The sequence below is a fragment of the Piliocolobus tephrosceles genome, chromosome 2, assembly GCF_002776525.5.
Source record: "Piliocolobus tephrosceles isolate RC106 chromosome 2, ASM277652v3, whole genome shotgun sequence".
Lineage (NCBI taxonomy): Eukaryota > Metazoa > Chordata > Mammalia > Primates > Cercopithecidae > Piliocolobus > Piliocolobus tephrosceles.
In genome coordinates, this window is record NC_045435.1 from 114,371,069 (window position 1) to 114,385,179 (window position 14,111).

Below are 14,111 nucleotides of genomic sequence, written 5' to 3' on the forward strand. Positions count from 1 at the left end.
CTCCTTCACTAAGTTTAGTAATTCCTAGCTTTTGATTTTTTAGAGGCCATTGTAGGATTAATTATTAATTAGCCTATTTTCAGTACTATGCCTCAGGAATTAGGGAGATCCAAGCAGAGGGAGAGATTGGGGAACAGTTGTTCAGTGGAGCAGTCAGAACACACACAATTACTGATAAAGTTTTCAGTCTTAGATGGGTGCAGTTTGTGGTGCCCTGCAACAATTGCAATAACATCAAAGATGACTGACCACAGATCACCAAAACAGGTATAATAATGAAAAGTATAAAATATTGCAAGAAATAAAAAAATGTGACACAGACACATGAGGTGAACACATGCTTTTGGAAACACTGTACTAATAGACTTGCTCAATGCAGCATTGCTACAAATCTCCAGTCTGTCAAAAGCACAGTATCTGCTAAGTGCAATAAAACAAAATATGCCCATGTCTACCAAAATTATATATTGATCTTTTAACCTAGTAATCCCACATGTACTTTTTTTTTTTTTTTTTTTTTGCAAAACATGCTGACAGAAATACAAAATGACCTATTCATAAAACCTGCAGCATCATTGTGGTAGTAGAACACTAGAAACATCAATAGGGGATTGGGTGAATAAAATAGAGTCCACTCACAGTGGAGTACTCTGCAATTGTAAAAAGAAATGAAGGACTTATATACAGATAGAGTGATTTCCAGAATATATTTTGAAGTGATAAAAGCAAGATTGTAGAACAGTAATTATTATACGCCAGTTTTTCTGTAAGAAGGGGAGAGAAAAGTGTATTGCTTATTGATATAGTTTGGATCTGGTCCCCGCCCAAATCTCATGTTGAAATGTCAACCCCAATGCCGGAGGTAGGGCCTGGTGGGAGGTAATTGGATCATGGTGGCAGTTTCTCATGAATGATTTAGCACCATCCCCCTGGCGCTGTTCTCCTAAGAGTTCTCATGAGATCTAGTTGTTTACTACAAGTGTGTAGCACCTTCCCCATCTCTCTCCCTCCTTCCTGCTTCTGGCCATGTGAAGTGCTGGCTTCCCCTTCACCTTCTGCCATGACTGTAAGTTTCCTGAGGCTTCCCCAGAAGCTAAGCAGATCCCACCATGCTTCCTGTGCAGCCATACAGAACTGGAAGCCAATTAAATATCTTTTAGGAAAGACTAATACACATGTGGTACCATCAGATTTAAAGGTGAACTTACTACAATATCTAAAGATGCTTCAACTAATTTAGTTAAGCCTGCAATTGTTTTTGAACAAGAATATCTAGCAATTGCTGCTAGATAGTTCATTAAGAATAACCTTAAGGCAAAGGTAACTTGTTTGGGAGGTTCAAGAGAAGCAGCAGAAGGAACATAAAGAATGTGAGTAAGTGGTGAAGATGAAGCTGTGGAGACAGAATGAGACTGTCTCAAAAAAAAAAAAAAGTTTTAAAAAGAAAAAAATATATATCACATGGACCCATCAATATACAAATATACATAATACAAATATTATGTATCCATAATAATTAGAAATAAAAAATATTTTAAAGGTCCTCCACCAGAAAATATTATGACTCACTGAAGGCTCTGATGATCTTTAGCTTTTTATTTGGTAAGCAATAATGCATTTTTAAATTAAGGTATGAACATGAACATTTATTTTTAGACATAATGCTATTACACTTAATAGTCTATGTATAGTGTAAACATAACTTTTATATGCAATGGGAAACCGAAAATTCATGTGACTCACTTTATTGACATAGCTGCTTTATTGTGGTGGTCTGCAACCAAATTTGCAGTATCTCTGAGGTGTGCCTGTACTAAATTTCCCTGCACGGAGGTTGCAATCATTTTTATATTCACAACAGACACATGTAAGAGTACATTTACCCACAGCCCCACCAGCAGAAATAGTCAAATATTTAGATTTCTAATGATTAAAAATAGTATGTAGTGTAATTTTAATGAACTTTCTCTTTTAAGGCTGGTAAGTCTTACATGTTGAATCGTAACTTTTCATTTTCTGCAAACCATCTACCTTCTGGTAATTTTTCTATTGGGTTTTTAGAGACTGGAGTTTTCCTTACACTCTAAATGTAAATCCTTTATTCTGAGTTACATTTTTCTGTGACTTGTTTTTAACTTTGTTTATAATGACTTCTTTTGTATTAAGTTCCATAAAAAAAATCCACTAAGCTTTCAGTTGAATTTAAGTGTATTGGTTAAACTGATGAAAATTCACATCCTTTTTACATCTTTCTATTCATAAACAAGTTAGCACTCTCCATTTATTTTTCTCCTATACTGACTATAACGTTCTCAGTGAGAATTTTTTAATTGACTTTGCTCAATACTTGATGTACATGCTTGATTTTAAAGTTTCATGTTTTTCTAGTTTTAGAAAACTCTCAACTCTTCAAATATTGCTTTCTACCCCCTTCTATTATTTTAATTTTTCTCTCCAGATATCCTATTATAGGTTGTTGGATATTCATGTTCCATTTTTTACATCTCTTAAAACACTTCTTAGTACTTTTTGATCATTTGTGAGGGTAATTTTCTGAAATTTATCTATTAGTTCACTAGTTTTCTCTTCAGCCAGGTCTCTCTCTTTACTTCTAGAAGTTCAACTTGATTCTTTTACCAATCAAGCTTGTTTATTTTAAAAAGTCATGTCTATTATTCAGTATGAGTTCTTTCTTATAGATATATTTTCTTTTTGATTGATCTATTATTTCCAGTTCCTGGAGAACACATTCTATTTACTTCATCTCTTTACTCTCCTCATGCCTTTTTATTTCCTCTTTTGCTTTTAACTAAGATCTTACCTTCAGCTAGGCTGAGTCAGGGATCAATGTTTCAGCATTTTAAGGCTTATATATTGGTCTCAAATCCTTTCAATTGGTCTTTGGTATCAGTCTACACTTGGCATTATGGCTTTGATTCTTAATTTCTCATATCTGAGGATTTCCAGATTTTTTTTTTAACCTCAGTTATATATGAAAATTATTTCTTGGTTATATTTCATAAAGAAATGCTTGATGTTTCTGTTAGAAGAACATGCACTCTAAATGTAGTAGCTTACTCAGACATGGTACCAAAAGTCCTTAGAACTTTTATTAAGAACAGTGGCTAAGATTCTGTAAACAACCTTTTGGAACCTACTGACAAACCATGTCTTTCTTCTTTGTCAGTGGAAGTCATATTGGTAAATTTTCCAACATTGAACTAACCTTGCATTCTTGGAAAAAACACTATTGGATGACCTAAATGCCTTAAGGAAATTAAAAATGCTCTTAATAATTAAGAAAACCTAAATTATGATTTTCTCAATAGAGAAGTTAATTATATTTAATATCCATGCATGATACAGAATCCTAATTTTACATGATACATGCAAACTGTCTTCATCTGATAACAAGGATTGTCTAAAAACCTAAGGCAGGCAGATAACAGTAAAAACCAGAAACATTCCCTTTCAAATTAAAATTAACTACCTGCTATATTTTGCCAGTGTATAGTCAATACTTTTCTAGCTTTATGCCTTATGTCATTTCTTGTCTCTGGAAACTCCACCCTTTTGGGGGAAAATAACAGTTCCACCTCCAATAAAACAACAATTGTGTATTTTCTGCCAGAAAAATGCATATATTCACATAAACACAAAATTTTGCATAAAACATCATAGGATTCACTACCTACATTTCGCAAAGTAGATTCCAGATTAAAAATTCCTAACTTACAGATCACCTCTTAAAACAAAATGCTCAAAAATATTAATGGAGGAAGGAATAAATAAATGAGCAAGCAAATACACAAAAGAACATGTTGATGCAAGCATTCATATTTGCCTATGAAAATTTCCCTGAAGAAACTAAGACATGAGACATAAAATACACTTGGGTTTTAAGTATTTATTTACAAAGTTCTTACTAATACAATTGCTTTTAAAATATAGCAAAGAGTCATTTACTATTCTCAGAAGTGGCACATACACGGCATAGAAAATCTATAGTCAGTTAACTATTAAAACAGATACTTGAAAATTAAGTGGCAAACATTTGTAGTACTCCCTAAAGAAATAGGAAATAAAAATGCATTTATTCATATGAACTTGCTTATTCTGAATTACTGACTATAAAAAAGGCTATTGTGAAAGATATCACACTTTGAAATAGCAAATGAATTTTCAATTTTACATTTAATTATAAGACCATAATAAAAAGTTGAACATACACATATCTATGTATTTCACAGAAGATTAGTAAAACTGATGGCAACTTCGGAATTATTTCATAAAGGGTACAAATGGTCTTTACCACAATTTTCCCATGGTCTTATCCTTCAAAATAAAATTCCATACACTATCAAACTAAATCAAGATTTGCTAGTGGCTAAAATCACCATAAATATACAGTACTCTCTCTGAAACAGCTACAAACATCTTGTTTTTGGAAAATATACAATGTTTCTCAATCTTTCTGTCCTTATCTCAATTTGCAAAAATATTTTGAAACAATCTCCTTTAAATGTTATTCTTGTTAATAAGGGCAAATCTTTTAAAATCCACATGCTAGATCTTGAAAACACTTGAGAAGAAAATAAACTGCAAAAGGAGTGGTTAAATACTTCAAACTGCACATGTGAAACAGACCCACTATCTAATTAGAATTCTATGCAAGTTTTTATCCAGTATTATGACGTCATTTAATCTCTGAATAAATTGAGCTGCACAAATATCTATTTCCATAAATTCATTCACAGATACTATACAAATAGATGCACAGCAGTATTTGGCACCCGTTGCAAAGTTACTAATATCAGCTGATAGCAACTTAAATTATTGGCCTTTGAATGACAGATTCAAACAAAAAGATAAATTACATCAAAATAACTATCATTTTTTTACATGAATTAACTTGAAAATGTAACAGGTAAACCTTATTCTTTCAAGAAGAAAAATCAAATAGCATACTTTAGTGTTACTTATCTTCCTTCCAGCTTTCACCAAGTGCTAATTACAAGTACCATTTAAGTCAGTTTCTTATTTGAGTATGAGGTGTTTATACATTTCTATAATTTAAGATTTTGGTAACGCTTCATATCAAATGAGTTGTAGATCTACTTAACGTATGACTTCTCCTTTCAAAGAAGGAAGGAAGGCTGACAAGGGAGGGAGAAGGGATACCCTGTAAAGACAAAATAAATTATTTCATATTTTAAATCTTCCTTTAAAAAAATTGTAAAATACAGTTTGGTATCATGCCTATTATTTTTACATTTTACAAATTACCGTAACAATTAAGTACAAGACATCTGACAATTCTAAACTCTTTAAAGTTAGGGGAATGGAAAAGGGAGAAAAAAGAAAACTATTATAGCATTCTGAAAACAAGGCCAAATAGCTAGACTAGTTAACTAGATATTAACTCAACTCAACAGATACTGGCCTATTGCTAGTAAGTGATACCTAACTTTGTTTTATGAAATATTAATGATTCAGTGTTTCAGGTTATAAAAGAAAAAATTATAAATTGGCAAAGTTTCTTCTTAGTTCATAAAGCAGAATTAAGAAGAATGAAATCATTTCATGGGAAATAATTTTCTAAAATTAAGTCATACACTCTCAAAGAGTGTTTGTAATATACGTACAACTCAGATATACATATGTGAGTGTGAGAGTGTGTATGTATATATATAATTTTGTTCCACTGTAATCCCAGCTGTACTCAGGAGGCTGATGTGGGAGGACTGCTTAAGGCCAAGAGTTTGAGACCAGTCTGGACAACTTAGCAAGACCCCTATCTCTAAAAAATATTTTTAAACAATTTTTAAAATTTTGTTCTATATAAAAATTGAGTGAAACAGCAATCCTTCTGGATAATAGTGATTATTAAATTGCTAAGTTTTATATCCCTGAGAAGTCTTAAAAATTTTAAAATAAAACAACTCTAACAAATAACATGCGAAAACTCAAGAATAACTGTAAATGAAAATAAATTTTAAGGCTACTGTTTTATTTTAACATATATAAATGGCTAACTGTAAGAGCTAGTAAGGCAGTTGGCTGTAAGTTCTCATAAACAAGGTTGTAAAATGAAGCATTTAAAAAGCTGGGCTGATGAAGCATAACCATTCAAGTATCAACAAAATGATGATATAAATGTATAATATAAAAGTTGACACTTTCTTCACGTGGAACTTTTATGATTTGGTATATTAAAAGCATAATTTTCTGTAAATGCTATAAATCTAACATTAAGAATCAGATTTGGAATATAAATCCACTACTCATGACAATCATTACTATTCTTTAAAATGATAATTTTCCTAAATAAGAACATTTCTAAATGGAACTTATTTTTTCTGGACTTAATAAACTCTATTAAACCTAAATTGTTATTAATTCAAAGCAGTGATAACATTGTGAATTCCAAAGTTCCCACCCACCCAATAAGTGATTCCTTGGAGAAAAAAATATGTTCCTTTTTTTTTTTCTTTTTTTCTGCAGATACAAATTTTAAATAGCTAATAAGCTCACATTAAACTTCATGAGGCTTGTTTCCATTAGTGGTTGGCAAATCTCCTAATTCTTCACAAGTGTCAAAGATGAGTTGGAAATAACTTTTTTGAAATTTGAAAAATCAGTGTTTCCTTCTAGTATCTCTGAAAAACTAGCTCGGAAAGCAGAATGACGTACAGATCGAAACCAGGAGTACTGAGAGCGCCCACCAGTAGAGTTTAGGCGCTGAACATAAACATGCTTAGTAAATCCAATTACATTGCTTGTGGAAACAGAATGGGTAATCTGTTAGAACAGAAACAAGCAATTGAGAAGAAGACATTAATGTCTTGAAGGTATTTTAGCTGCTTCTTACGTATATTGTCTATTAAAAGTGACATAACCATAAATAACAAATTAATTTTCTAAAATTTTCTATAAAATTCATTTACTTTCATTTGAAAGATAAAAATGTTTACAATAGTTGCTACAGGTGGCTTTGAGAAAGCTATAATCTAATTTTCACAAATTAATGCTTATCTGCATTTGTCAATTTTAATCGACCAAACTACTTTGCATATATTCATTTTATCAACTAAATACAGCTTCTCTCCCATTGGTTAAGGTTCATGTTGATTAAAAACCTATATAAATACACTAGTAGCCGGGCGCGGTGGCTCAAGCCTGTAATCCCAGCACTTTGGGAGGCCGAGACGGGTGGATCACGAGGTCAGGAGATCGAGACCATCCTGGCTAACACGGTGAAACCCCGTCTCTACTAAAAATACAAAAAACTAGCCGGGCGCGGTGGTGGCGCCTGTGGTCCCAGCTACTCGGGAGGCTGAGGCAGGAGAATGGCGGGAACCCGGGAGGTGGAGCTTGCAGTGAGCTGAGATCCGGCCACTGCACTCCAGCCTGGGCGACAGAGCGAGACTCCGTCTCAAAAAAAATAAATAAATAAAATAAATAAATAAATAAATAAATAAATACACTAGTAGATTTAGCCATAACTCTTTGATGTGTTAACTAAAGACTTTAACCAACGCTAAAATATATATTACTAAGTATTATTTACGTGCCTTACCTGCAAAAATTTTATATAATAAAAAGAACACAAGAGCACTCACAATGTGCCAGGTACTGTTCTAAGCACTTTACATATAATAACTCACTTGATCCTTATAACTACTTATGACTTACTTTACAATGAAATTGAAACAGACCTTTAATAACTTGCCAAAACACATATAGCTGGTAAATAGCAGAGCAAGGATTTGAACACTAGGGTTCCAGAATCCAGGCTCTTAACCACCACCCAAACTGCCTCTCAGTATATAACATCATATACATATGTGTGATTATATAATATATACATATATTATCTAGTCCTACAATGAAATTATGGAATAAGTAAGCACTATTAACATCTTTTCTCTCATCTGCAAAAATGCAGATGAGAGAATAAGAAACCTGGTACAGGACACACAGCTAAGAAGTGACAGTCACTTGCTTTTCTTAACTTCAGTAGGTTAATAATTGTATTAAGAACAGATATTTCACTCAAATACTTAGTAATAGTATTAAATATTTAATAATTTAATAATTCTGAAACTGTTGGAAATTTGGATTGTTCAGGAAAAATTTTAAATATACATACATATATATATATAATATACATGAATTTAGAACCCGTATCATCCTCTGAAATTCAGTTTCAGAGATTATATTCTACTCATCACAAAAATAGTAAAAGGAATAAAACTCGGTCTTTGCTACCTTATTGGAACCGATCTGTATAAACGGAATCATAGCTATTTACATTAGTAAAGTGACAGGCCAGATTGAAACGTGTTTCTTTTCTTAGAGATTTTAGAACACATTTCAATACCAATAAAATTTCCTATCAAATAAACTACACATTAAGTATGTCTCTAGTTCATTCATAGTAGGGTTTTCTCAGTTGCCTTTACCCAATAAAGAGGTTAGAAGTTTGGATGTACATATTTAAAAAATGACGTATGACTATGTTAGGATGCCAAGGTTTAAAGCACTAGGGGAGACCTCCTGCCTCCTAGCATCATGCTTTCCATGCTGATTCTTCAGTGCTAGTGTACAGAGCTGTGCTGTCCTTCCAGGAGCTACTAGCCACATGTGGCTATGAAACCCCTGAAACATAGCCAGTCTGAAATGCAGCCAGCTTTGTAAGTATAAGGTGCATCCCACATTTTTAATACTTAGTACATAAGAAAGAATGAAAATATCTCACTGGTAATTCTTACATTGATTCGCATTCAAATGATAATATTTTGGCATACTGAGTTAAAATAGATTATTAAAATTTTTTAAGCATGGAAGAAATATTTCCAATTTTTAAAAGTTAACAAATCCCATACCAGCTTCATAAATAAGTCATTCACCCCATTAAATCAAAATAACTTACTGCTAATGATGATGTGCTAGAAAGACGACTCATTACATGCTTATCATTGCTGGAAGGACTTCTTCCCTCCACTGAGCCATGGGATGTCATAAGAGCCCTTCGAAGAGCTCTTTTTGGAGTTTTGGAGAAAGAGAATGCTCTTGTAACCTAGAGTTTAAGAGTTACAATTACTTAAACCAAGACAAATTTAATACAGTTGATAAGAATACTGAAACATAAAAAAGCCAAATATATAGCAAAAGTTTTTCCACTGTAGTATGTGGCAAGATTAGAATCTCTTTGGCACAAAGCAGTGAGGAAATTTGTATACTATTTCAACTTTCATTTAGAGAGCACTGAAGTCCAATGGAAGGAACAGAAAAGAAATCTAGCCTGGGAGAGAAGAAACCTAAGTTCTTGTTTGATTCAGCCAGTCCAGTTGTGAAATTTCTAATCCAAAAATCACCTGAACCTCCATTTCTTTATTGAAAGAGTGAAGGAATTCATTTGAATAATAATCTAACATGTTTTTCTAATCATACATGTTAAATGATAGGAGATACAAAAATTACTAAAATACAAAGCCTCCCCATAAAGGGAAAGAAAAGAAAACTTGTAAATCTAGCAGTAGAGATTATGGCTGTAAATCTCTCTTAGAACACTAAAATTCTAGTTCTACTTTTAAAAAGCCTATTATCAACATACTTATGTAATCCTCAACAACTCTGATAAGGTAAGTAAGTTATCTTCATCATGAGAAGACTAAAATATACTTCTAGAGTCAGGAATAGATCCCAGGTCCCCTGACTGTCGTCTGCCCTTTGCTGAAAATAACTATGGCAATATATTTAAGATGAGGGCACACATATTTAAATCTAAAACATCAACAATACATTTCTACTGCAGGATAGTTCACAGAAGCATCATTATTACAAAATGGGAGGAATAACAAGTTATAGTTACTGTGGCAAAGAAGTCACTGAAGTAAAACTATTGTTTCTGTGGGTCATTTCCTAGAATCGAAGAACAGCTTTGTTCTATAAACTATCTTTATATTGATGTTTGCAGCAATATTATTTGAATATAGTCTGGAAAATATATATTAGAGATATGCTAAATAATAATTTCACTAAAACTCACCTTTTTTGAAGTCTTTTTTATTGCTCTTGATGCTCTACTCAATGTACTGTCCATATCTTTTGTATTTACTTCAAAGGATTCTGGATCAGCAGTATAAATAAGATTCTCCTATTGAAAAATAATACCTTTTGTTATCTTGAAAACACACAACTGTTTCTAAAAATCAAACTTTTAAGCATATTTATGTATGGAGTATTTGTAAATGAAGCTACTCAAGATTTTTCATGTGCTTGATATAACTTCTACCCCGAAATGTACTAATTTAAGGATAGTGAAAAATAAGCATTTGATAAATGAGTAATTCCCTGTAAGGGTCATGGATACCAAAGCAATTGGAAATAGACCTCAAAATAAAATCTAACAACTCTTAAACAAGTTGAAATTTAGCAGACTTAAACTTAATGCTTAAGTATAAAGTCGGCTACAAAACCAAGACCACAAACACTGTTCCTGACATAAACTCAAATTAAGATTTAGACTTTCTCCTACTTTACCCTTTCGTCCTCAATCAGCATTTGTAAGGATTCTAAATCAGAGGTTCTAAACCTGTGACCAAGAGCCTGTAGGGTGACAATGAACAGAAACTGGGCGCAAAATTTTGTGTGTATATGTGCAAAGGGCATCTTTCTGAAGAGTGGGTTCACAGCTTGTATCACATTCCCAAAGGAATCAAAGACCCCATATAACTACTGTGTACTTCTATGAGGTCAGCTGCTGCTGATACGCTGGGGAGGACGGAATGGGGTGGGAGCTGCAGTGAGGTTGGTCAATAGGCACAAGGTTACAGTTAGAAAGGAGAAATAAGTTCTGGTGTTCTATTGCACAATGGTGACTATAGTTAACAATACAGTATTGTATTGTATATTTCAAAATAACCAGAACAGTGGATTTTGAAGGTTCACTCCATAAAGAAATGAGTAAATTAGGTGATGGATACGCTAAATACCCTGATTTGATCAACACACAATGTATACCTGTATCGAAGCATCGCATTATACCCCATAAATATGTACAATTATGTGTCAATTAAAAATAAATTTTTAAAAAGACCTCATATAGGCCAAGAACCACTGAACCACTTAAACAGGACAATTAATCTTTAAGTAATTAAAAATATTACTTGCTCAAATTATGGCTGGATTTTCAGAAGAAAGCAAGTTAGACAAAATGATTTTGCATAGTCCTATAACCAATTTGCACTTTAAATTTATAAATCCAGACTATGAATAGGCAAATTGCCTTGTTACCCTGTGACTATAAAGACTATTTTCCAGCACTATCATTCTGTGGTGACAGAGAAAAAATAACCTTGTGAAAGTTGTTTTTTCTGAAAAATTTTTCCATTTGCAAAATGTAGAACATATCTAGAATACCTAACCCATAGTAATCATAAGGCTAAAACAAAATAATGCATGGAAGTACTTTGAATGAAATGTTAAGCCTCTTTACCAAGTGTTAAATATTATACTCTACAATTATAATGCTTGATTCAGCTCTCCACCACTGATACATAGACAGCTTTTGTTATTCTAAAGCTTCTCTAATTTTGTCATTTGAACAACCACATCCCCTCTGCCTGCTACAGAACCTCTCTTTCCACTTGATCGATTTGCTAAATAACTCTAGGTTGCTTATCTTGTACAAATCAGGTAACAGTATTGTAAATGTCAATATCTTTTCAATTTAATGTTACTTTTTGAGTTAAGAAAAATTTAGAAAACATGAATTACCCATAACTCTCTTAATCAATTACCATCTACACTTTGGTATATTTCTTAGAGATATTTTTCTACATGTATAAAATGTTTCTTCATAACAAAACTGGAATACTATTCAGTTTTGTACCTTATATTTTTCAATTAGCTGTAATTTTTTTGTCTCAAAGGATTTACTCTTAATGAAGACCTGACAAATCTCCTCTGATTATACCACAATTAATTTAATCATTCCACTATTTTTGAGCATTTAGAGTGCAGTAATGGGGAATTACTGTGTAATGGGTCCACAGTTCCAGTTTAGGAAGATGAAAAAGCTCGAAAAACAGATGGTGGTGATATTGCACAACAGTTTGAATATACTTAATGCCAATAAACTATACACTTAAAAATGGTTAAAACCGGTAAATTTTATGTTATGTATATTCTACCATGATGAAAAAAGAAATACATGAAACTATATGTCTTTGTATATGAAAATATTAAACCACATGTTGGTAATTTTCTAAACTAGAACACTAGAGGTAGAAAAGCAGAATATGAAAAGTTCCTGATGGAAAAAGGGTATACTTCTTCAACCTATACTCTCACTGTCAGAACAGGAAAGAATCTATCTTGCCTCACTAGCTCTCAATGGTCTCCTTCAGTTTTTTTTTTACAATTTGGTTTGTAAAAACAATTGATATAATGCTGTCTTTATCCATATTGCTTTAAGTTTAAAGCAATTAGTTGCGTATATATTTTTTGCATGTTTTACAGATATTTTATATCAAATTTTATTGGAAAAGAGGCCTTCATTTCCTACACTTTCTAACTGGTTACTGCCAGCATAAAGGAAAACTCTTGATACATATGTATTTATATTTTATTTGGCTGCTTTACTAAGCTCTGTTACAAATTCTAATAGTTTTCAGTTGGTTCTTGACAATTATCTAGGTAATCATTTGTAAAACAGCTGAATATTTGATACCTTACGTCAATCTGTAAGAAACAAAGCACTGAGGAATGCGACTTAAGCTCTGCCACACATATCCGAAAGGTTTTACACTACAAGGATTTCCTATATCTCATGGTAGAGGGATGACATTTCCTATACTACTGTATATATGGATAAGCTCAATTGTATCCCTACTTTTATGAATTTAATTCTGCTTTGACCGCATTCCATTTTTATTTCAATTTTTATCTCATGCAATCAACAGATATATACTGAAAACCTACTATTTGATAGAATTTTTTATGTCCATAAGATACAGAGGCAAATTCAGAAAAAGAATGTTTTGATATTTAAATACATTTTCCTTAAAGCAATAAGTGATATGGTAACTACCCTGATTCAGTCATTATACGATGTACACATGCAACAAAACATAACACTGTACCCCAATATATATACAATTATGTCATTATAAATGAAATCAATTAAAAATCAAAATAAGCACGGTCTTCTGTTAATGTTTTATTTTTAAACTATAAAGTAACTTATCAATGCTTCTTTCAACTGGTAAACTTATGACTTTTTTTTTAAACTGAAAGCTGAAAGATCTAGTAAAATTAGCTGGAAAATAATTTAAAACAGTGATAATTTATTAACTGACTGGTTACAAAATAACACACATACCAAAGAGTCACCTATTCACAAAACAGCTTAGAAACAGGTAAAATATCCATTTATGACTGCATTCTAAAGAGAAAATTACTTAGGAATCAATCTAATAAATACATTTTTGGCCAGGCATGGTGGCTCACACACCTGTAATCCCAGCACTTTGATAGGCCCCCAGGTGGGCAGATCACTTGAAGCCAGGAATTCAAGACCAGCCTGGCTGGCCAACATGGTGAAATGCTGTCTCCACTAAAAATACAAAAATTAGCCAGGCACGGTCGTGCACATCTGCAATCCCAGCTACTCAAGAGGCTGAGGCATGAGAATCACTTGAACCCGGAGGCAGAGGTTGCGGTGAGCCAAGATTGCACCACCGCACTCCAGCTTTGGTAACAGAGACTCTATCTTTAAAAAAATAAATAAATAAATAAAAGAAAAAGAAATACATTTCTGAAGAATGTACATATGTCTCTGCTTGTATTTCTGGAAAGTATCAAAAGTCATACCCCTGGAAAGACAGATTAGCCAGACAGGGGTATGAGACATATTTTACTGCAGTATACTATTACATATTTGACTTTTTTTCTTATATGCAAATATTATCTTTCAATTTAATAGATGGTAAAAATCATAGCATGACTATTAAACTAAACATTGGTAACTTACTCTTTGAATACTTAGATGCAAAATGTATCCATTTTCATATGTAATGCAACTAAACCCCAAGTGTGTTTAA

General features: G+C 32.5%; 1 protein-coding gene across 3 annotated transcripts in view; it reads right to left on the reverse strand.

Moving 5' to 3' along the window:
• Positions 1-3,887: 3,887 nt before the first annotated feature.
• The window catches only part of ECT2 (epithelial cell transforming 2), a 73,576-nt gene continuing 63,352 nt past the window's right edge, over positions 3,888-14,111 (reverse strand). For 2 of the 3 annotated variants that reach the window (XM_023213438.2, XM_023213437.1), the window contains 3 exons: positions 10,055-10,162; positions 8,936-9,082; positions 3,888-5,182 (listed from right to left, as the gene is read on the reverse strand). In XM_023213438.2, the coding sequence (XP_023069206.1) occupies positions 5,093-5,182; positions 8,936-9,082; positions 10,055-10,162 (345 nt within the window). In that variant the 3' untranslated portion in view covers positions 3,888-5,092. Of the gene's footprint in view, positions 5,183-6,579; positions 6,802-8,935; positions 9,083-10,054; positions 10,163-14,111 lie in introns of those variants that run through there. The other variant, XM_023213439.1, reaches the window with a different exon arrangement.